We start from the raw sequence: 21,887 nt of genomic DNA on the forward strand, positions 1-21,887 counted from the left end.
CGGGGCTGATTTTCTCGGGAGGGAAGAACAGAATATCCGTGCAATCTGAAAAATCCCGCAGTGTTGGCTGTACGTGCGAACACCCCCGCAGCAGCGCCGGCGTGCAGCGCGAATCCCCCGCACTCGCCAAAGAAAGGAAAAACCATCAAAAAACCCGAAAGGGAAAAAAAAAAAATCCCATCCGATAACCTGAGGAGCAAAGGAGGGAAAGTTGTGCGCGTCCCTGCTCGCCGGGAGGGCGGAGGGCGCCCACCAGTTGATTTTACATCCCGCCTTGTGCCTTCGCCGGCTTTTCGTGATATATTTTATTTATTTTCCGCAACAGGGAATAAACAGGTAATGCCGGAGCCCGGCGAAGCGGAGGGAACGGGCTGGGCTCAGGGATGCGCCGCATTTTTTTTTGCTTTCCCTCTTCTCCCCATCTTCTTCCTCCATCTCCCTCCCTTGGAAGTTTCTTGGCGACGCGAAACGAGGAGGAAAAGCGAAATAAAAGCTTGTGGGGAGGGCGAGCCGGGAGGCAGCGCTCCGGTGTTGAAGGCTCGGATTTGATGGTGTTTTATGGTATTTGATGCTATTTGATGGTATTTGATGGTATTTTCTGGCATTTACGGTGCGGGCAGCCAGCCCGGGATGCCGCTGCGTGCTGTCCCGGGTGGGGACAGGGATGGAATCCACGCGTGGAAGTCGCGATTCCATCCCTGCCCTCGCCCGTGGAGCCCAAACCCGCGGCAGAGGCGCGGCTCAAAGCGCGGAGGCACCGCGGGCGCGGAGCTGCCGGGGCGGTGCGGGTTGGGATGCGCGCGTGATTATTATAATTATTATTTTTTAATCCCTTTTCTTGAAACTGCTGAAGAAGGTCAACGAAGGAGTTGGCTGCTAAATATTAAAAAGGGGGGGAAAAAAAAACCGAGAAAGAAAGAAAGAAAAAAAAAAAAAGCCCTAAAAAGAGCGGCAGGCATGCGCACTGCGCGGATGCCATATTGGAAGGAGCCTGCCGCGGGTGCGGGCGCAGGCACGGCCGGGCTCCGCTCCGCGCAGCACCGCGCAGCGCTCCGCGGGCGGAAAAACGGGCAAAACACCCCCAAATAAGCCAAACTCGCACAGGTAAGGCGCCGCGCCCCGCAGCCACCCCTCCCAAACCCTCCCGGCTGGCATTTCCCTTTATTTTATTTATCGGGTTTGGCAGCGCTTGGGTGGAGAGGGTCGCTTTCCCCTTTTCCAAGCTGTATTAAAAATTCTTTTCAATTATTTTTTTTTTTGTTAAAGCGTGAGAGGTGGGTGTGGGTATTTTATCCCCCCGTTTTCCAGAGGGTGAGCCCGCGGTGGAGTTGTGGAAGTGCCGGGGCTGAGCCCCCGGCCGGGACCGGCGCTCGGAGCGCGGCTGCCGCTGCCCGGCTGCGCCCCGCGGGCCGGGAGCCTCCGCGCTGCCTCGGGTGCAGCGCAGCCGTGCGGGGCTTGCTTTTTACTCGGCAGATCGCATTTTAGATGCTCTCATCTGCTTTTTCCCCTTCCTTTCTTCTCCTCCTTTTTCCCCCCTTTTTTGCCCTTTTCCTCCCTTTTTTGCTTCCCCCCCCTTTTTGCTTTTACCCCCTTTTTTGCTTTCCCCCTTTTTTTGCTTCCCCCCCTTTCTTTTGCTTTTCCCCCTTCTTTTTTTTTCTTTCTTTCTTTTTTCTATGATTCCCTTTCCCCATGTTTCTTTCCCTTATTTTTAAATTTTTTAAAATTTTTTTTAAAGTTACACCTATCGTTTTTCTGCTTCCCTACCAAGCGCTCGTGCGACCTCCTTTCAGATTTCCGAGGCTGATGATGCACATCTCTCGGAAAGAGTTATTTTGGGTGTGCGGGTGGGTTTCTTCTGAATCTGCGGGGGGAAAAAAAAAGAAAAGCTGCTGCAGGAGGCGAGAGGGAAGGGAAAAAAAAGAAAAGAAAAGAGAAGAAAGCAATCAGCTGTGCCAAAATGTGCAGCCCTGATCTAGACATATTTTCCCGTAGCGCTCCCGAACTGCGGTAAATGAATATTTATAAAGCTTGTTCAACATGGCGGGTTAAGGTATCTTCGAAAACTGCAAATAAATATTTTGAGAGGGGGAAAAAGAGGGAAGGCGTTTGGTTCAACTCTCTTTTGTTGCTCGGAGAGGTGCGCTGGTGAATCCAGTGCGAAGGGATGAGGATGGGATCCCGAATTCGGGATCCTCCCCCCGCAGGACCGGGCGGTGGGAAAAGCACCGGGCATTTCTGTGCTCTGGGAGGGGACGTGTGGAGTTGGAAATGCGGCCGATTTGCCTTTGAATGCCAAAATCGCAGGCGTGCCATGAGAAGGAAGAAAAAAAAATAATAAAATAATGCGCCGGGAGACGGAGCGCTGATTTATTTTGCATTAGCTGTAGACATGTCGTGGGATGAGATGTCCTGTTGGAGCTGTCAAACCTTCCTGGGCGCTGGCAGCTGGGGATGGCTGGGGTGGTTTTTTTTTTTCGCTTTTTGCATGTTTTTGTTTGGCAAAAAAACCACTCTGGAATTGCTCCACGCGGAAATTCGGGCGGCAGAGAAGCGAGTTGGGCAGTGCGAGCTGCATCTCTTGCAGAGAGCCCCTGAAAACCCCCGGGGACGGAATCGCAGCTTTTGCAAAGCAAGAGAAGGAGTTTGCAGAGAGTTCTCCCGGAGTTGTTTGTGCCCTTCCCGGCTGCCTTTTCCAGATGTATTTTCCAGGGCAGTGGAGAGTGAGGTTGTTTCAGAGGCAGGGAAAACTTCCCTGATGCTGTGCAGGGAGCATTTCGGTGCTGCTGCTGTTCCCCCGTGCATGTGAGGTGTTAATTTTGGAGCATCTGTGTTCTGAACTGTGGGAGGGGATGGGATGCTCCAGCACCGAGGGCTGTCAGTGCCTGGGTGTGGATGGAGGAGCCAAAGAGAATTCAGGAGGGGATGGAGGAGCCAGGGAGGATCCAGGAGTGGATGGAGGAGCCAAAGAGAATCCAGGAGGGGATGGAGGAGCCGGGGAGGATCCAGGAGGGGATGGAGGAGCCAGGGAGGATCCAGGAGTGGATGGAGGAGCCAAAGAGAATCCAGGAGGGGATGGAGGAGCCGGGGAGGATCCAGGAGGGGATGGAGGAGCCAGGGAGGATCCAGGAGTGGATGGAGGAGCCAAAGAGAATCCAGGAGGGGATGGAGGAGCCAGGGAGGATCCAGGAGGGGATGGAGGAGCCAAAGAGAATTCAGGAGTGGATGGAGGAGCCAGGGAGGATCCAGGAGTGGATGGAGGAGCCAAAGAGAATCCAGGAGGGGATGGAGGAGCCAGGGAGGATCCAGGAGGGGATGGAGGAGCCAGGGAGAATCCAGGAGTGGATGGAGGAGCCAAAGAGAATCCAGGAGGGGATGGAGGAGCCAAAGAGAATTCAGGAGTGGATGGAGGAGCCGGGGAGGATCCAGGAATGGATGGGGGAGCCAGGGAGAATCCAGGAGGGGATGGAGGAGCCAGAGAGAATCCAGGAGTGGATGGAGGAGCCAGGGAGGATGCAGGAGTGGCTGAGGAGCTGCTCTGCTGCTCATTTCCCTGTGCCTCTTGGGGATGCTGCCCAGAACCTCGCTGTGGTTTTATTTATTTTTGTTCTGTTGGTTGGCAATGCTGTTTGCACACGTTGTCGTGCAGGGTGAGGTTTCCCATTCTAAAAGGGCTCTGATCCATCAACCCACCCATTTCCCCGTCCTTTCTCCAGCCCCTGACAGTTCCGAGCTGGTTCAGGGATCCACAAACTCACATTGCAGGGTGCGGTGGTGGGGAGGGGGGCAGAGGAGAGGATGGGGGTGAAATTGTGATTTCTTATCAAAATAGCAGAAAATAGCATTAATTATAAGCAGAGAGGCTTGGAAGGCAGTTATCAAGCTGTGATGGGGTTTAGGTGGCAAAATCCAAGAGCTGCAGTGGGGTTTTCTTTGGGGTGGGAAGGGATGGAGCCATTGCAGAAGGGGAAGGTATCTTTCCTCTCTGCCCCCCATGCATCTCCCCATCCCCAGCTTTGCTGTCCCTTGGACAGGACAGCTTTTCTAAAATCAGTTTGTGCCCCTGGGGCTCTGGGGAAGAAAGTGTGATAGCAGGGTGGTGGCCTTGTGTCTGAGCAGAGCAGCAGCTTCACCTGGTTGTGTGATGGGGACGTGGAGATGGAGGGGATTTGGAAAGGTCTGTGGAGATCCCACCTTCCCCAAGGAGTTTCTTCTTCTTACGCAGAGAAGGGTGCTGGCCAGGAATTAGTGCAATTTGTTTTCCCCCTCTAGAAGCCTTTAGGTGAAAACAAATTTGATTTCCCTTGCTGCTGGCAAAGTAAGAACCTGCCTCACTGCTCTTTCTCTGGGGTTGGGACTGTTGCCTGGGTGAGCAGGGATGCAAGTGGCTTTCTCCCTCCTCTTTTTTTTTTTTTTTTTTTTTCCCCTCTCTCCAACAGATTATTTATGAAAGGGAAGAAAATATCCTCACAAGTCTAATAACTTCAGTGCTTAGAAAGGATTAGGTCCTAATAACTCCTGTGATAAGATGGAGGCTCGGTGTAATCTGTTACTAAGTGAAAATCTAAAAGCCATTTAAATAAATGCAGCAAAGAGCTACTGAGAGATTGGTACCTTGTACACAGCAAGGAAATACCTTTTAAATGATTTTTAACGGGTGCACAGGGTAGTGGGACAGTAAATACATTATAAGCAAGGCAGTATAATTTCAGTTCTATATTGAGAAAACGTTTGCAAATATTCAACAGATGTTACATGTGGCAGAGGTGGAGAGTGTGTTTTGCACAGATGTAAGAACATCTGCAGAAGACAGTATACAGTTATATAGCTGTGATTATGAGTGATAATTGCCTGGCTGGACAGGCAGTTGATGTTTTAATGAAGCATTTATTAAAACTTTATGGAAGTGTTACTAGAAATAGGGTGAACACCACAACTGCCAACACTTTGGACTGGGGATGCTTTTCCCCCACTCCTGGCTCGTGCTGTGCTGAGCTGGTGTATTTTGGGTCACTGTTTCTGGCCTTTCAGAGCCATGGGGTGCTGCTCTGAGATGGGTGTGGGGATGTGATGTTAACTTTAGTGAAGGAAAGGACATGGAAGGGGAGGTGCCACCTTGTTTGTCCAGCAGATTTTGGGGAGAAATTCTTTATTGTGAGGGTGGTGAGGCCCTGGCACAGGGTGCCCAGAGAAGCTGTGGCTGCCCCTGGATCCCTGGAAGTGTCCAAGGTGGATTGGATGGAGCTCTGAGCTGCCTGGAATGGTGGGAGGTGTCCCTGCCCATGGCACAGGGTGGAATGAGATGATCTTTAAGGTCCCTTCCCAGCTCAAACCATTCTGTGTTTCTGTGTGTTTTCAAGGGCATTTCACTGCTTAAATTCATGTGTGGGGTAAGCAGAGGCATGGAGAACATCTGAGGAGGGTTGCAAGGATGGTGATGGTGAAAGAAGTGGCTTGTCCCTGACTGTGTCCAAGTGATGAAATAAAGGAGTTGTGAGAAACTACAGAACTTGTGACAGATAGCCAAAACTTGAAGCAGAGGAGCCAGGGCTGACTTCATGAGGGTTCACAAAAAAAAAATAATGTGGTGACCACAGGGTCCATGCTTTAGCTGACTTGAAGGTGTCAGAAGTATTTTATTACTGTGAATATTGATGCAGATTCTCTCAGCTGGTGCAGATGAAATGCTGTTCATAATAGTGATGCCACCTGCAAATATGTGTTCTGTCATTGTAACATCTGGCCCCTAGGAGCAGAGCTTTTTTTGGGATCAGAGTTGCTGATGGTACCTTGTCAATATTTAAAACTCATCATTTGAAACTGTTGATCTTTGCATGACAGACCTCGTTGAAACCTGTCAAATCCATCCTATGGGGTTTTTTTGCCAAAAGATTTCTCTTTCCTTTATTTTCTGTTTCTTGGGGTATGACTCCTACAGTGGTTAAAAATGTTGGAGTTGCAAAATAAGGAAATACAGAAATAAGAGCAAAGACTTCTCCACTGACATTTAAAAAACTCCTGAAAAAGTTTATTTTGAGATTGGCCTTTTGTAAGACCTCAACAAAGCATTCTTGTGAAGGCTGATTTGGAAAATGTGTTCACATTTCTATGAATCAGAAGTGATGATCTAAAATAAAATAGTAATAAAAAGAAAGAAAAAATCCTAAAACCAAGCAGCTCTTGACAGCTGACCCAGGGATCAGTTCTGAGTAGGTGTGAGGCTTAAAAAAAGTATGTGCAGAATCCTTGCTATTTTTACTCCCAATTCCTGCTTTCATGACTAATACTCTTAGCATCACTGGGTGGCTTGAGCAAAATAACCATCTTTTCTTGGGTAAAGTTCTGAGACCCAATTTGAATAAAAGTTAATTAGAAAGTCTTGCATTTATTTGCTTGGCAAGGAAGTGGAATTCCCTCCTAAAATCCAAGAGGTGGCATTCTGCCTGCCCCTGCTGTGTAGGAGGTCAGACAGGACAACCACAGGCAGAGGATCCTTAAAGGGTCATAAGTGCTTGGTGGAGACTTTTGAGTAGAAAGCTATAACTCTCCTAAGTGCATCAAAAATACACCTTTAAAGAAAGTTCAGGAAAAAGCAAAGATTAACTGTTTCTTGGAAGATATTTTGGGCATGGGAGCTCAGTACAAGTGTAATATCAGGCTCCAGGATGCTTTGTTGGGATGGTGGTGGGGCATTAAACCTGGATGTTTTGCAGGAGTTCTCATTTACACATGAAAGGGAATCCAATGTGTTTTACCTTGGAGAAGTGGGGTGGAATTAGCCCTGTAGATGTGCCTTGTAGGACTCTATGAGTTAAAATGTCTTGTGCAGTTTGGTTCTGGAGGGACCTTGGCAAGGCTCTGCTGGCTTGCCCTCCCATGTGCTTGGAGAAGGGAAGGGTCCTCCTCTTCCTGCTGCTGTGCTCTGGGGTGGCTGGAGATGGTTGTGAGGGCTGGATCTTCTTTAAATTTTCCTTTTTTTGGCAGATCCTGCCAGTCAGTGAAGCTGCTTCTGGATGTGAAGCATCCACAGGGATGTGAGTGTGTGTAGGACTAAGCCCAAGTGCTGATCAGCTGTGCTGTTTAAATGAACCAAACACTGCCAAGATGTAAAATGTCATTTTTTTTTTCCTAAAAAGTGTTGGAATCAGATGGCAGATGTTTCCTGGATTCTAGTTTGCATCTTTTTTTTTTTTTTTTTTTTGAGAATGACTCTAACTGCTGCAGAGACATAGAAGGCAGAACTGATTGCCCTGGACAATGGGAGTTTGGTTGATGAGGGACTGCTGAATTGGGCTCTAAATTAAGTCTGTAAAAACAGTGTTTTGTGTTTCCTGCTGGGTGACTTCTGTCTCTGGGCTGATTGTTGCCACTCAGGGGGTCTGACTGATTAATTTGGTCCGTGTGGCTGCTGTTCTGAGGTGATGAGCATCACTTGGTGGGGGTTGGAACTCCCTGATCTTTAAGGTCCTTCCCAGCCCACTCCACTGTGCTCTGTGATTTTGCCTAACAAGAAGAGGTGTCTCAGGATGATCAAGAAGCTCTGTGTCTTCAAGTTATCCATAGAATCACAGAATCACAGAATTTCTAGGTTGGAAGAGACCTTTAAGATCATCGAGTCCAACCCATCTTCTAACACCTCAACTAGATCATGGAACCAAGTGCCAGATCCAGTCTTTTTTTAAACACACCAAGGGATGGTGACTCCACCACCTCCCTGGGTAGATGATTCCAGTATTTGATCACTCTTTCTGTGAAAAACTTCCTCCTTAATTCTAGTCTGTATCTCCCTTGGCCATCTCAAAGGCTTCCTGGTTTCAGCTCCCATTTCAAGCACAGAGGTGGGAGAGGACAGAGTGTTGCACATGGTTGTTGCTGCGCTTCTTCCTTGCAGTTCTTTTTCCTGTTATAAAGGGCATCAAGGACACTGTCCCAATCTTCTTCACAGCCCTGCTTCAGCTGAGAGCTTTAGAAGATGCCCAGATTTAAATATGCCACGTTTCCATGTAGTTGGTGTATGTTGGGTGCTTGGCATGCGTAGAAATGCTTTACCAAAGTGGGGGGCAGCATCATGGAAATTGCTTTTCAGTCATGAAGGAGGTGCAGACGCCTGTTAGGGGACAGAACAGCTGGAAACAGGAAGGATTGGTGTGAGGTGACCTCCCTGTCTTTGGGATACGTGCTTTGTGGGGTGCTGAAGGTGGGGATGTCCAGGGTTCCCAGGGCAGTGGCAGGAGTACAGGTGGGGCAGCAATGCCCCCTTGCCCCTGCTTATAAAATGTCCAGCTCACTCAGGAGAGGGAAAGCTGAATGAAGAAGTGCTTTAATTTTTGAGGTTTGATCTAATCCTTGGAGAAGTTTGTGGCAGGTTTTGGTTTGGAGTCTATCTCTAGGTCCTTAGGTTTTATTTACACACAGGACAGCTAAGAGGGTAATGTGTACCTGAGCCTGGGTGTCTGCCTGTCATCTCTCTCTCTTTTTTTTTTTCTTAATACTGCAGGGCTTTTTTCTGTAAACAAGTTAACAGTCCCTAATTAGGTTCATTTTGCTTTCTGTTATCTTATCTTACTACCATTTATCTCTGTGTGTATCCTGCACTCAGGAGCGTGCCAGGTAGGGAGGATGAGAAAATTGCTTTGTGGAACAGGTTTGTCTCTGTTGGTGTCAAAAGTGTGAAGCTTTTGGCACCAGTGCAAGGAGAGAGGAGAGCCAGGACCAGCTGAGTTACTGGAGCTGCCACCACCTTGCACAATCCCTTCTTCAGAAAAGTTTGGTTCCTTTCCTTCTCTGACTTTGAGATAGACAATCCAGACCATCCCTGCTCTGGTGGTTCCCTCATTTCCTGTTTTTACATGTTTTCCATCGAGGCTTACTCTTTTATTTTCTCTGCTGCACAAATGCTGACTTCAAGAGCAGAAAGATGAGCCCTGGTGAGTGGCTGGAGCAGGGGGACTGGAAGGGGACTTGGACTGACCATTCCTTACCCCAGGGCAGGATTAACTCTACCAAGATCAGTTTCTGGACACATTAGCATCCTGATTCCTCCAAAAAAGCAGAGTTCTGTGCCCTTCCCACACTGTATCCCACTTCTTGATCAAATTCATTCTAAGTGATTTCTTCTCTTGCCCAAATCGTGTCCCCTCCCTGCAGTTTCAACCAAGCTGCCTTCTTCAGTCCACCAGGAACATGGAAAACAGATTATATTCTTTCCCCATTCAGCTGTTTTTTGTGTATTTGAATATTGTGAACATTCGTGGTTCTCCAGAGTACATGGGATTTGTTTCTTCCACCCCAGAGTGCAACACAGAGCTGTTCACAGCAGTAAATTTCCCTTATTAAAATCCTGTGAGGTCTTCAATATGAAAGAGAAATTGTCAGTTGATATAAGTGAAAACATTTGGGCGAGGGAAGCTCTCAAATAAATAATAAAAAAACCCTCACAGGAATTTGGAGGAAAAGGTCCTTTAAAGGTTTCCAACTGGTGCTTTGTCTGAGAGGAAAGACAGTCCCTTTTTTTTAGGAGGTGAAACTTTTACTTGATGTGTTCAATATCCCTTTTGAATGAGCTTCCAGTGCATCGTGCAGATGCTCAGGGGTGTGAGTTTTGTGGCAGTGCATCGTGGATCATGTCCCATAGGGATGAGATCCCCTTCATCCTGCTCCACAAACAGCACCAGGACCACCTGGCATCTGAGCATCTCCCTTCACTGGTCCAGTGCAAGGTACCCCTGCCCATGGAACCAGGGCTGGAACCAGGTGATCTTTATGGCCTTTTCCAACCCAAACCATCCTGTGGCTGATGCAGCTTGTCTGCTGGGAAATTTGGGTATTTAAAACATTAGCAGGTGCTGTGCAAGAGCAGGAACCCCCTGAGGGTTGTTCATCTCATCTGTATTTCAGGTGTCTGAAATTAAGGCAGTCATCCTTTGGATGTGATTTCTCTTGGCTTGGTTTAGGTTGGATATTTGGAAAAGGTTCTTCTCCCAGAGGGTGGTTTGTGGTGGTGTTCACAGGGGTCCCAGGATGAGGGAAGAGATGAGAATCTTAACTCCATGTTTCAGAAAGCTGATTTATTATATTAAAATTATATTCTATATATAAAAATTATATTATATATAATTATATAATCATATAAAATATATAAAACCTTTTAATATTTTATTATATATTATATTAAAATAAAAGTATATATTTTATGATTTATTAAAATAAAATTATATCTATTTAGTATACTAAAACTATACTAAAATAATAGAAGAAAAGATTTCATCAGAAGGAAAAGAAAGGAATGGAAAAGAATGATAATAAAATCTTGTGACTGCTCAGAGTCCCAACACAGCTAGACCTGCAATTGATCATCAAGCAGAAACAACTCACATGGACCAATCAAAGATGCACCTGTTGCATTCCACAGCAGCAGATAATTCTTGTTTTTCTTTTCCTCTGAGGCTTCTCAGCTTCTCAGAAGAAGAAATCCTAGCAAAGGATGTTTCAGAAAATAGGGCCGTGACCGTGGTTGAGCACTGGAACAGCCTCCCAGGGAATTGGTCTCAGCACCAAGCCTGACAGAGACCATAAAATGTTTGGACAACACTCAGGCATGTGGTAGGATTGTTGGGGTTGTCTTTTGCAGGGCCAGGATCTGGATTTTGATGATTCTGGTGGGTCCTTTCCAACTCAGGACATTTCTGTGATTCCCTGACCCTGCTGCCACTCTCAGGTGTCACCGTGCTGAGAGGTGGGACCATCTCCAGTCAGTGCCTGTTGCTGGATTTTGGACGGGCCAAAATCAATCCCAGATCACTGGGAAAGCAATGAAATTTATTTCTCCACCATTCAGGACTCAGCATTACATTGGCACACCTGGTTCACGGTTCAGGCTAGAGGTTTCAGGGATTCAGCATCTTTGTTCCTTGTGTCAATCCTGATTAACCAAGTGTGCATTGGAGGGAGAAAATAGGTTTTTCAGGAGTAGCATTAAGGAAGAACCCTAGGGGTGCTGGACTTGTGTGTGGGTAAGGGACCTCTCCCTACAGAGGATCACTCCAAAGGAAGAAAAACCAGGATGGAGCTGACAGGAGATGAGAAGTGTAAAATGGTGTGAGGAAGCCAATGCTGTGCTTGTACAAAGAGCCAATATTGATACAGATGACAAGGCAGGGCTGAGACTGACAGCCGTGGGAAGAAGGAAATAAAAGAGATTCTTCATTATATTGCCTGGCTTTTCCTGCCTGTGAGTTAAGAGCCTGGATCTGAATGAAATACCAAGGGAATGGGAGCTGCGTGGGGGGAAGAATCGGCTCAGTCTGAGCCACCACTGTGCACAAACAATGAGCAAGGGATCTGAAACCAGGGAATTTCCCTCCTCCCTGCTCTTTCAAATGCATTTCATAGGATTTTCCTTTGTGCTCCTGCCTGGTGTAATGTCACCTTGAGCCTCTTTTGGTGCTGTTTCCCATCACCTTGTTCCCAGGCAAACCTTGATTTGGTTTCCAGTGGATTTCACTGGGAATGCAGTGGTGTGTGCTGCTGGTGTAATGTTGATGATTGCAGGCCAGCCAGTGTGCTACTGTTAACAGGATGGCTGGGGAGTCTGTTTGAAGTGTTAATTAGCAGCAATTAATAAGAAGTGAAAAATTAATACCCTGTGTCAGCTTTCTTTGCTAGTTAGTTATATCAACACTGAAGCTCAGCCCTGTTTTGAGGCTGGTGTTTGCATAAGAGTTTGGTTTTGTTGTCACATGCTGTTGGGAAAATACTGAAGTGCTCTCCTACCATAACTGGTAAACTTGTTATTCCCAAAATAAACCAAGTAATGGCCTCTGATAGATCCAGTTTCTTTGGGACATGGATGCTTTCAACATAACGTCTCAAAACCAGTAAGTTGTCCATAGCTCAAGCAAAAAACACATTAAAACAGAGTTTAAAACCCCCAAAATGTTGATGATGTTGCTTAGTGTGCCTCAGAGATTCTGTGTTTCCCCCTTTTAATTGAAGTGGGCTCAAAGCCAGTCCCAGATGGGGCCACTGAGGATGGGTTCCAGTGGTGTTGATGATACCTTGAGCAGGTTCCTGCTGATCTGCCCATCCACTTTCCATTTCTGATGGGAAATTCCATGATCCAAGGGTTTAAGTCCCTCTCATGGCTCTGGTGGCAGATTTGGGCTGTGTAAAAAAAAAAGGCAAATACTGTTGTTGTCTGATTGGGCACCTTCAGCTTTTTGTCAGCTCATAACTCTGTTTTATCAGCATCATAGAAGCATCACAAGATTTAACTACAATACTGAGAGGATTATGTTTCTTCTTGGTATTTATATTGTTAACCCTGAGCTCTCTTTAAGATGATGGATTTGTTGTGTTAAAATTGATACCTCTGTTTCTCTCAGTTCTTGGGATTTTTTTTTTGGTAGATCCAGGTTATCTTCCATCCCTGTCTGGTCCCTGACAAAAATTAAAAGAGCCACATCCCCTCAAGGTTTAGCTTCAGCTGGCATCTCCCCTCCTCTCACATTTAACAAACTTGATGTAAAGTCCTAATTTATTATTAATGATATTTACGGAAGTGTCTCTATCAAAGGAGAAGGGTTTTTTTTTTTTGACTTCCAGTAAACTGACTGCTTCTAGTTTCATGGTTAATTGAAACTTAATATACACTGGGGATGAGTGATGTGTATGTTCTGAGGTTAGCTGCACTCAGAATACTCAGAGTCTATAATAAATTTAATTCATTAGCAAGTCTCATGTCAACAAAGAATAAAGATGTAGTGCTGGAGTGGCCCTGGCAGTGGGAAAAGGGTCATATTTGTGGAGTACTTCATGTTTGCTGAGCACTCTGTGAAGAGACCAGCAACCATATTGCTCTGAGCTGGGTTATGATCTTCATTTTTTAAAAATACTCCTTTTTTTCTTTCATTAGCAGATACCTTTGGGGTGGGGAACAAAAATTTCTAACTTTGCCTGAAACCTTCGGTGGAGGTTGAATCACCTGCCTTGTTAATTTGCTTTCACCAATGATTTTTTTGTGAAACACCCATGGTTTTTGCAGGTTTTAATTGCAGCTGTGATTGCTCCAGCAGACATTTCCACCATGGTCCAGCTGATGGATATCAGACACTTGACATGCTCCTCATCTTTTTCAGTTCTGATATAACTGCTCACACACGTCCATTTCTTCTTTTAAATTGCCATAGGAGCTGCTTTAAAAACTGGGAGTGAAAAATTCACAGCAGAACACTCTCCTCCTTTCTATTTTATAACCATCATATCTACTCTTCTAGAATATGCCTCCAGAGTAGTAAAAGTTGAAAAAATCCCATCTATTTTTACAATCTTATTACATCCTGCTTTGCCTGGCCTGTGGCAGTAAACTTCTTTCCTACTTTTAGTCACACATTTTGCGGAGCATTTGGCACAGTCCTCTCTTGTCATGCAGGATTTGGAGGCTCCTCTAATAAGCAGGACCAGTCCTCCCCATCAGATATTCTGGACACACACCTTCCCTGCTGCCTGGCTTGGCTTTAGCTGCTTCCCTCTGTGCTCATAACCCCAGCTCTGGGTTTCTCTGTTTCAGTTGTCCTTTGACACCTTGTAGTTCATCAGCATCTCAGAGTTTTACTGAAAAGCTCACTCTGGAGTTGTTTTTAATTTACTCCTAAAGGTGTTTCTTGGGGTGTTGCTTGTCTGGGGGCTTAGTGTGGCTGGAAATACAGTTCTCATTTAGTCTCATGCAAGATCTGAGCATTGTGCCCTTCCTCATACTGTTTTTCGTTTCTGTGTGTTTTTATTCCACTTTGAATTTACTGTGGTCTTTCCTGCAGAAGAAACTCCTCTGCTAACACAAGCCAATTTAAAATCAGCTACTATTTCCTGCCCTGCATGTTAAAACTGGTACAGTTACCTCAGCTCAGTCCTCACTCAATAAACAGTTGCAGCCAGTACTATTTCATGAAGGTGTCTGCATTTTGCATGCTCAGTTTTATTTTCTAGAGTTACTCCAGCCTTTCTCATGAGTATTTTCACTTCAGTGTTTTCTCTGTTTCATTATCACAGATCTCCCCCTTTGGAAATTTGAATATTTATGGAGTGAGATATAGTGTTAGTTATCAAAATGTTGGAAATCAAGGGCTGAAATGGCTGGAAGTTGGTGGAGATGGTTTTTTAGCACGGGTTGTGCTGCTTTGTGGGCTCATCCCTCTCTCTCTCTTGGTGAGCTGGAGGGAACTTTGAGGTGTGAAGCCTCTGAATGCTGTTTATGACCTTATTATTTTCTCTTGTCATTAATTTTGCTGTTGTTCTTACGATACTATTGCCACTAAGGTCCTTAGTTGTGGTTTTCATCCATCCCCAGCTTCAGACTGGAGACAAGAGCAGGATGGAAGGGTCACAGAAATATTTAGGTTGTAAAAGACCTCTGAGATCTTTCATTTCAACCATATCAAGATGGGGTGACATGAAAGCCATGGGGAAAGGCTGAGGGAATGGGTTGGTGTACAATAAATCACTCATTGCTTTTTTTTTAATATTTTCCATGCAGCTTGTCCTCCTTGCTGCAGGATGAATTAGGAAGGCAAAGCCTCTTCCTCTGAGCCATGGAGACGAGGGCATCCTTCCTTGCCAGCATGAGAGAGACCCAGCAGCTCTCCCCAGAGAAGGATCCCAGCCCAGCCAATGGTGATGGGGAGCACTTTGATTCAGGTGAGTGTGGGGGTCCCAGTCGTTGGTTTCTCTGGGTCTGGACTGAAGGCACTTGAGATGGCAGTTCATGTTCACACTCAGGTGTTTGTTATTTCTTGTCAGTAAAACAGTCTCACTGCTGTGAGTTCTGCAGCTCTTCATTAGAAGGCACAAAATGGCCAACAACCTCTTGGTACAAGGGCTTTTAAGACTGAACTATCCAATTAAGAGCTGACACCCAGATTATTTTCCCTTTTAACCCAGTAACTGATCCCAAAGAGCTGCAATGGGGACTTTTCTGCCCAATTACAAAATGCCACCCAAACCCATGAAGAAGGAGGAAGAAGAAGCATGAAGAAGAAACCCAGGATGACACCCTGTGCCCTCAATCTTGCTTCCATCCACAGCACACTAAAAATCCCAAAACCTCAATTTCTCACCAAGTGACACACCTACACTGCTCTCTATAATCTATTTCAGACTTTTGTGGATTCCAGTCTATCCTGAAGTCTGGGAAACTTTCTCCAAGAATGAGGGTCACAGTCAGTGCTCCCTGGGGGTCAGGGCACCCCAGAGCAGACTGAGAAATATTCCCTGTGCCCTGGGTTTCCACAGGTGAGCTGCTACACTCCTCACTGCTGCAGCTCCTCACAGGTAGAGCTGGGAGCCAGGGAGGCACTGGGAATGGTTGTACAGCTCCAAGCCCTTTTTGGGTCTTAAGGATTGGACTGTGTCCTTTGGTTGATGGGAAATGGGAGATTTTCCTCTTCTGGACCTCATCTGCAATATCAGCTATTCAAACTTTAAACAGACAGCCATGGAAAACCTTTCTCGAGTTATCACATTGTTCTCCCAGCGTCCCCACCATTTTTTGTTCTGTTGAAATTTTGTGGTAAAGAGAGACAGAAATATTCAGAAAATATCCTATTTCCACTTCTATCCAACAACCTCGAGAACACCCCCAACACAATTACAAACCCAGTCAAAACCTCCTTCTTAATCAGCCTAATCCCAATAACAATCTACATCCACTCCAGAACAGTGGATGTAGATAAATTTACTGCATTTCTTCTTTGTTTTGACCTTCCCCCTCATTTCCTTCACTATTTTTTGGAGTGCTTCATGTGAGGGGGTTTCACAAGCACTGAGGAGAGGAGAGCTGGTCTCATGTTGTCCCTGTGCTCGTGACTGGATGCTTTGTAATGCTCTGGGATGGGCTCCTGAAGGTCTGAGGATGTGCTGTGCTAAATTTGGGTGTTCTGTGGTAGATGCAGAAAAGTAAATGCTACATTCTGGGTGATTTTTGATGGAATCAGGTGCTTTAACTTGTCCCATCCAGCCTTAGCAGGAGGAGACTGTGTCTTATGATGAAAAAGTACATTATGGCTAGACCTAACCTACTTTTCTTTCTAAAGCCAAGCTTTTCCCTGCTTCTCCCTCAGCAGGTCACAAATTTGGCCACTCAGCCTTCAGTTTCCTCACTTCTTGTAGCATCTCAGTGATTTTCCTGTTTCCTTGGAGACCAGATCCTTGGATTTCCAGAGTGGACACATCTGGGCTGGTCTGGTCCCCACTGGATCTGGTTTGGTTTTTTTTTTTTTTTATTTTGAGAGATGGGAATCTCTAAGGTGAGATTCAGTTGGCCAACCATAGACATATTTTTGGGCATGAGGAGAACTGGCCTGCAATGCCTAAATTTTGGTGGGGATAAGGATTTTGATGGCTCTCCCAAGGCTGTGCCAGAGGTTTGTGGTTGATCAGGTGTCTGTCTCTCCACACCTGTTGTGGGAGCATTTCAGTGCTCCATTCACTCAAAAAATCATGTATGTGTATCTAGCTGCTAGAAATAAGATGTCTAAGCAATTTGCCTTAAATACTTTCTCCTACAGTGAAGCCTGAGGGGGAGAAAAAATTAAAAATCAGTGTTTCTGGAGCCACAGGGTTTGGGTCTTTTATCCATTTTCTTTTCCATAGCTGAACATTCCAGGGGGCTGTTAACAGCTGGAACAGTTGCATTTTTATAATGTCAATGCATGAGCGCTTTAAAGCCATTGAGAGGCTCTCAGATAATGACTTGTTGATTTTATTTGTCATCCTGGGCTTGTTTATACATCACCGTATTGTAAAGCAGCCAGCCTTGACTCTTTCATTAAGAAAAAGCTCTGGACCTAAGTACCAATAATTGGAAAGGGAGCTGGTATGTAAAACAGGTTTAATGGCAGATTTATCACCTTTCAGGGTGTCCTGTGCTCCTCAGCAGTTGGGTTTTTGTGATGGATGAGGAGATTTGTGTGCAAGCCCTGTTGCATGTGTGGGTGGTGGTGGGTTCTTTGGGCTGGTCCCATCCCTGTGCCACTCTGTGTCTGCTGTGCCAGAATTCCAGCAGGGAACAAAGTCCATTGAAAAACCATTTTAGAAAACATACAGTCCCTTCAGAATCTGTTGTGGTGAAATGAAGCAAAATAAACCAGTGATGCTGTGATAAATGAGTACTCTGACATTATTTTTACAGACCTTGTAAAAGTAATTTCCTGATCAAGTCTGCAGATAAAACATGGTGGAGCAGCCAGGCTGGTGATGTGTCAGAGAGGAATGAGCTGACAGCGAGGGAAGGCTGCAGCTCTCACTCTGCCTTGCCTCTGGGCCTTAAAAAACCTCTTTATTTGGGTTTAGAAAGGAGAGATCTGGGTGGGATTTTATTCAGCAGGTGGTGGTGTGAGTTTTTCTGGGCAGCGTGTGAAAGAAGCTGCCAGAGAGAGTCTCTGTGCTGGCCTGTGGCAGAGCAGGTCAGGTGTGGTGGTGTTCTCAGGGGTCCCAGGATGAGGGAAGAGATGAGGATCTGACTCCATGTTTCAGAAGGCTGATTTATTATTTTATGATATATGTTATATTAAAACTATACTAAAAGAATAGAAGAAAGGGTTTCCTCAGAAGGCTAGCTAAGAATAGAAAAAGAAAGAATGATAACAAATGTATGTGTCTTGGGCTCTTTGTCCAAGCCAGCTGGACTGTGATTGGCCATTAATTAGAAACAACCCCATGAGACCAATCACAGATGCACCTGTTGCATTCCACAGCAGCAGATAATCATTGTTTACATTTTGTTCCTGAGGCCTCTCAGCTTCTCAGGAGGAAAAATCCTAAGGAAAGGATTTTTCATAAAAGATTTTGTGACAGTCAGGGTTAATAAGGTTGTGAAGGACTTGATGCATCCATAACTAGCATCTAGTTCTATTTGTTAAAAAGCTTTTGCCAAATTCTGGAGAGGACTCCGACCTGCCTGGAGACCTTGCTCCTTGCAAGGGCTGGGGGTGATGCACTGGACTGGCTGAAAACTTCTGTGGAGTGAATCTTTGCTGTAAGGCTGCTGAGGAAGGCTGGACAAAAGGAGATACGTGCTGAAGGAGAGACTCACACAGGAATTTAGAGCAAAAACAGGAATAAAAACTGACAGTACACAGAGAGCATCCTGGGCTGAGGGAAAGGAAAATGCTCTGACATGGAACTGCCTGACCAGGAGAGCAGTGAGCCCAGGGCTGACCTGGAAGTCACAGAATCACAGAATTATTTAGGTTGGAAGAGACTTCTGAGAGCTTTGGGTCCAGTCATTCCCCCAGCACTGCCAAGAGCACACCCTAAGCCATGTCCCCATGTGCCACATCCCTGTGTCCTTTAAATCCAGGGATGGTGACTCCCCCACTGCCCTGAGCAGCCTGTTCCAGGTGTCCTGGCCATGTCCTGAGGTGGAGATGCCCTTGGGATTATTGGGACAGCCCATCCCAACCCCCAGGCACAGGTAGCAGGGAGAGATGAGGCGCAGGGGATGATGCTCTTCAGGCTTTTCATTTCAGGTGCTTCTGACCTTTGGTGGGTTGTGCTCAGGTAAAAAGTTGCTTAAGCAATTTTAAGCCTGGAATGGATAATCATATCTGCCCATCTCCTCATGGACTTGGTTTTAGAGGCTCAGCCTTAGCAATCTCTGCACACAGCTCTTCTCTGTAACATTAACTCTGCAGGGTTGCAGGCATGAAGGCTGAAAAATATCCCTGTTCATCTAAATTGCCTGCCTGCATGATACAGAATTTTTCCACCAAGTTCCTACCTTGTGGTTAAGTTGTGGCTTATCATTCAGTCAGGGTTGAACAAACCCCTCATTCTGGATCAGATATCTCAAGCAGAGCCAGCTTCTGAGCCTGGAGGTTTTTGCAGTGATTACAAAAAATCAAAACAAAACCCATTCTTTATTCTGCCAGGAATTTGTCTATTTTTGGATCGTAATCATGGAATTGGGTTATTTCTTGCTGAGGTGGGAGTGTCATCTGGTAGCCTCTTTATCACTGGAGTAAATGTTGATTTGCATCTCCATATTTAAGAAGATGATTTGAGTTTAGGGCAAGGAGTCAGACTTGATGCAGCAGCATGTGACGGTGTTCACAGAGGTCTTACGTTGAGTGAAGAGACGAGGATTTGACTCCATGTTTCAGAAGGTTTGATTTATTATTTTATGATATATATTACGTTAAAACTACACTAAAAGAATAGAAGAAAAGGTTTCATCTCAGAAGGCTAGCTAAGCTAAGAGTAGAAAAGAATGAATAACAAAGGTTTGTGGCTCGGACAGAGAGCCGAGCCAGCTGGGCTGTGATTGGCCATGAATTACAAACATCCAACATGAGCTAATCACAGATGCACCTGTTGCATTCCACAGCAGCAGATAACCATTGTTTACGTTTTGTTCCTGAGGCCTCTCAGCTTCTCAGGAGGAAAAAAATCCTAAGGAAAGGATTTTTGATAAAAGTTGTCTGCGACAGCAGCATGCAAGTGTTTAATAGTGTTGACAGCTCAGCTTTCAACTCCCAGACAGATCTTTACCCTCTCAAAAACCCTCTTCTGTTCCCCTTTTTTCTCCCTCACCTACATGGGTCTGGTGCCACAGGCAGCAAATAAAAACTGTGTCTTCCCCTTTTAATAATGAGAGATTTCCCCTTGCACAACATCATTTTCTCTGGTCCTGGAAGCTGGAGACCTGTAGCAATAATTGCAATAAATTAACCTGGCCTTTTTCTTCATAAAACTGTCTGGGGAGGGTTCTTAATTCAGTTTGTCATGAGTCACTTTAATTACATCATGACCACACTGATGAATGCTGGGGCAGGTAAAGGGTCTTGCAGAGTTTGCCTGATAAATGCTTATTGCAAAGAGCTCATTGCCAGACTGTAAATATTTTTGCTCTGGGGATGAAACTGGGCTTGCAAGATTGCTTGGGAACAGAATGAAAACAATCAGATTTGGCTGATTTTCTGTAAGGGAAAGAAGATTTATTTTTAATTATTGCTGGGTGAGTTTCAGAGATGGTTTGGGGCCTTGGCTCTGCCTCAGTGTGGTTATAAAGGAAGAAAGGAAAAAGTGGTCATGTCCAGCCCTTGCTGTGGGCAGGGGTGTGGATGGGGGAGAGAGGACACAGAGCCCCAAATCTGAAGGGGAGCAGGGATAAGAAGGTCTAGTGAGGTTTGGGGAAAGCAGCTGTAGCTTGTAGAAGGGGTTTATCTGAGATTTATGGGTGCAGTGATGCTGAGGAAGGAGAAGAAGGGGTGGCAGGAGTGAGAATGGGTCTCACTCACCCCAAGGGTTGGTGTTTGGTCTACACAGGGCTCAGCCAACAGAAGCATCTTGTAATTTACCCCTGGGGCACTGCTGTAACCACCAGGGCTGGGGGAGCACTGTGGGGGCACAAGGACCTTGCACCAGTGATGGTGGGCAGGCAGCCACCTCCCTCACAGGCACCAAATGCAAAATTAAAGAGCCCAAGTGCCTCTTGCAGTGTGTGACAGCTTTGTGCCCCCACTGCCATGGAAGCAGAGTCATTTCTGGTCTCAGTGTTGGCTGCTAAAAGCCCAGAGTCTGCTGAATTCATAGCAAGGGCTGGTCAAAACACAGATCCTTAAAGCAAGCTTTCTGTTTTCCCTTCTGTTGATGTTTATACTGGTTGCTATTCTCGCCCTGAACTCTTTGACACAACTTTTGCCTTCTTTGGCTGTGTTTTAAGCTGCTTTTCTTTCTCTCATTTTTTAATTTATTTTTTTTTCTTCTCTTGAACAGATGAGGGCTCCAGCATTGAGGATGCAGACTTCAACTGGGACGAGTTCCTGGAGGAAACAGGAGCCAGTGCTGCTCCCCACACCTCCTTCAAGCATGTATGTGCTCCCTTACAGCTTTGTGGGTGATGGACACGTTCCCTCTTCTGGTTTTCAGGGGCTCCCTGGAGAAATGAAAGTGAAATTTTCCCATTTTGGGGAGAAATTGTCCCTCCACACATGTGACAGCCTGAGTGGGAATAGCCCCCAGCTGGTGTTGGGTGACCTTGGTGTGTTTGCAGTCACAGATTGGAGTTCTGTGTCTGTGCCACTCCCATTTTCCATTTTTGAGGGGTTTGTGTTGCTCTCCTTTTGCTTCTAATGCACTCTTTTTTTTTTTCCTCTTCACCCTCTTCATTCATTGCTGTCCATGCCAGCCTGCAGAGATCAATCTCACAGGAGTGTTACTGTTCCCCAGAGCTCCTTTTAATGCCTGATTTACAGCCTGGCAGAGTCCCTGAGCACCAGAGTTCAGTGTGGCTCAGGGGAAACCATCTCTGCTGCCTGGAGGTGCCGTCTCAGGAGTGTGGGGAGCAGGGGCTTGGGCAGGTGGAGCTTTTCCTGGCTGAACATGCGACATGTGACAGGTCTGTGCTCTGCTCCGTGTTAGCACCACCATCATCTGAGGGCATCTCTGGAGATCACCTGGTCCAACCACTTTGTCTCCAGGTGATTTTGTGGCTTGTTTTGTAGGGCTAAAGGAGCTGCAGGGATGAAAAAAACCTCTCTTTTATCTAGTCTGAGAAGCCAGTACAGTCCTCTGTTCCCTGTTTTGCTTTCATTTTAACAACAGTTGACCCAGAGCATTGCAGGATGAAGGACCATAGTTCTCTATACCCACAAAATGCATCTGAGAGCACCTCTGGAGATCACCTGGTCCAACCACCTTTGTCTCCAGGTGATTTTGTGGTTGAGCAAGTAGACCAATCCTCAGCTGAGCAAGTAGACCATGTTATATTTGTCTTTATAAATAAAAGAGTCATTTAAAACTGCCATTTCAATTGGAAATCTATCAGAGACAAGCTTACCTAAAGTTATAATCCCCCTGGATTCAGCAGCTGATAAGGTTCTGAGAAACCTGTGGTA

At 45.9% G+C, this 21,887-nt stretch overlaps 1 protein-coding gene across 2 annotated transcripts in view; it reads left to right on the forward strand.

Annotated features, from left to right (window-relative positions):
* Positions 1–230: 230 nt before the first annotated feature.
* Positions 231–21,887, forward strand: part of SFMBT2 (Scm like with four mbt domains 2) — a 111,707-nt gene continuing 90,050 nt past the window's right edge. The window contains exons 1-3 of one of the 2 annotated variants that reach the window (XM_030960763.1): positions 231–336; positions 14,528–14,688; positions 20,767–20,861. In XM_030960763.1, the coding sequence (XP_030816623.1) occupies positions 14,583–14,688; positions 20,767–20,861 (201 nt within the window). In that variant the 5' untranslated portion in view covers positions 231–336; positions 14,528–14,582. Of the gene's footprint in view, positions 337–989; positions 1,105–14,527; positions 14,689–20,766; positions 20,862–21,887 lie in introns of those variants that run through there. The other variant, XM_030960762.1, reaches the window with a different exon arrangement.

Source organism: Camarhynchus parvulus, chromosome 1A (assembly GCF_901933205.1).
Source record: "Camarhynchus parvulus chromosome 1A, STF_HiC, whole genome shotgun sequence".
NCBI lineage: Eukaryota > Metazoa > Chordata > Aves > Passeriformes > Thraupidae > Camarhynchus > Camarhynchus parvulus.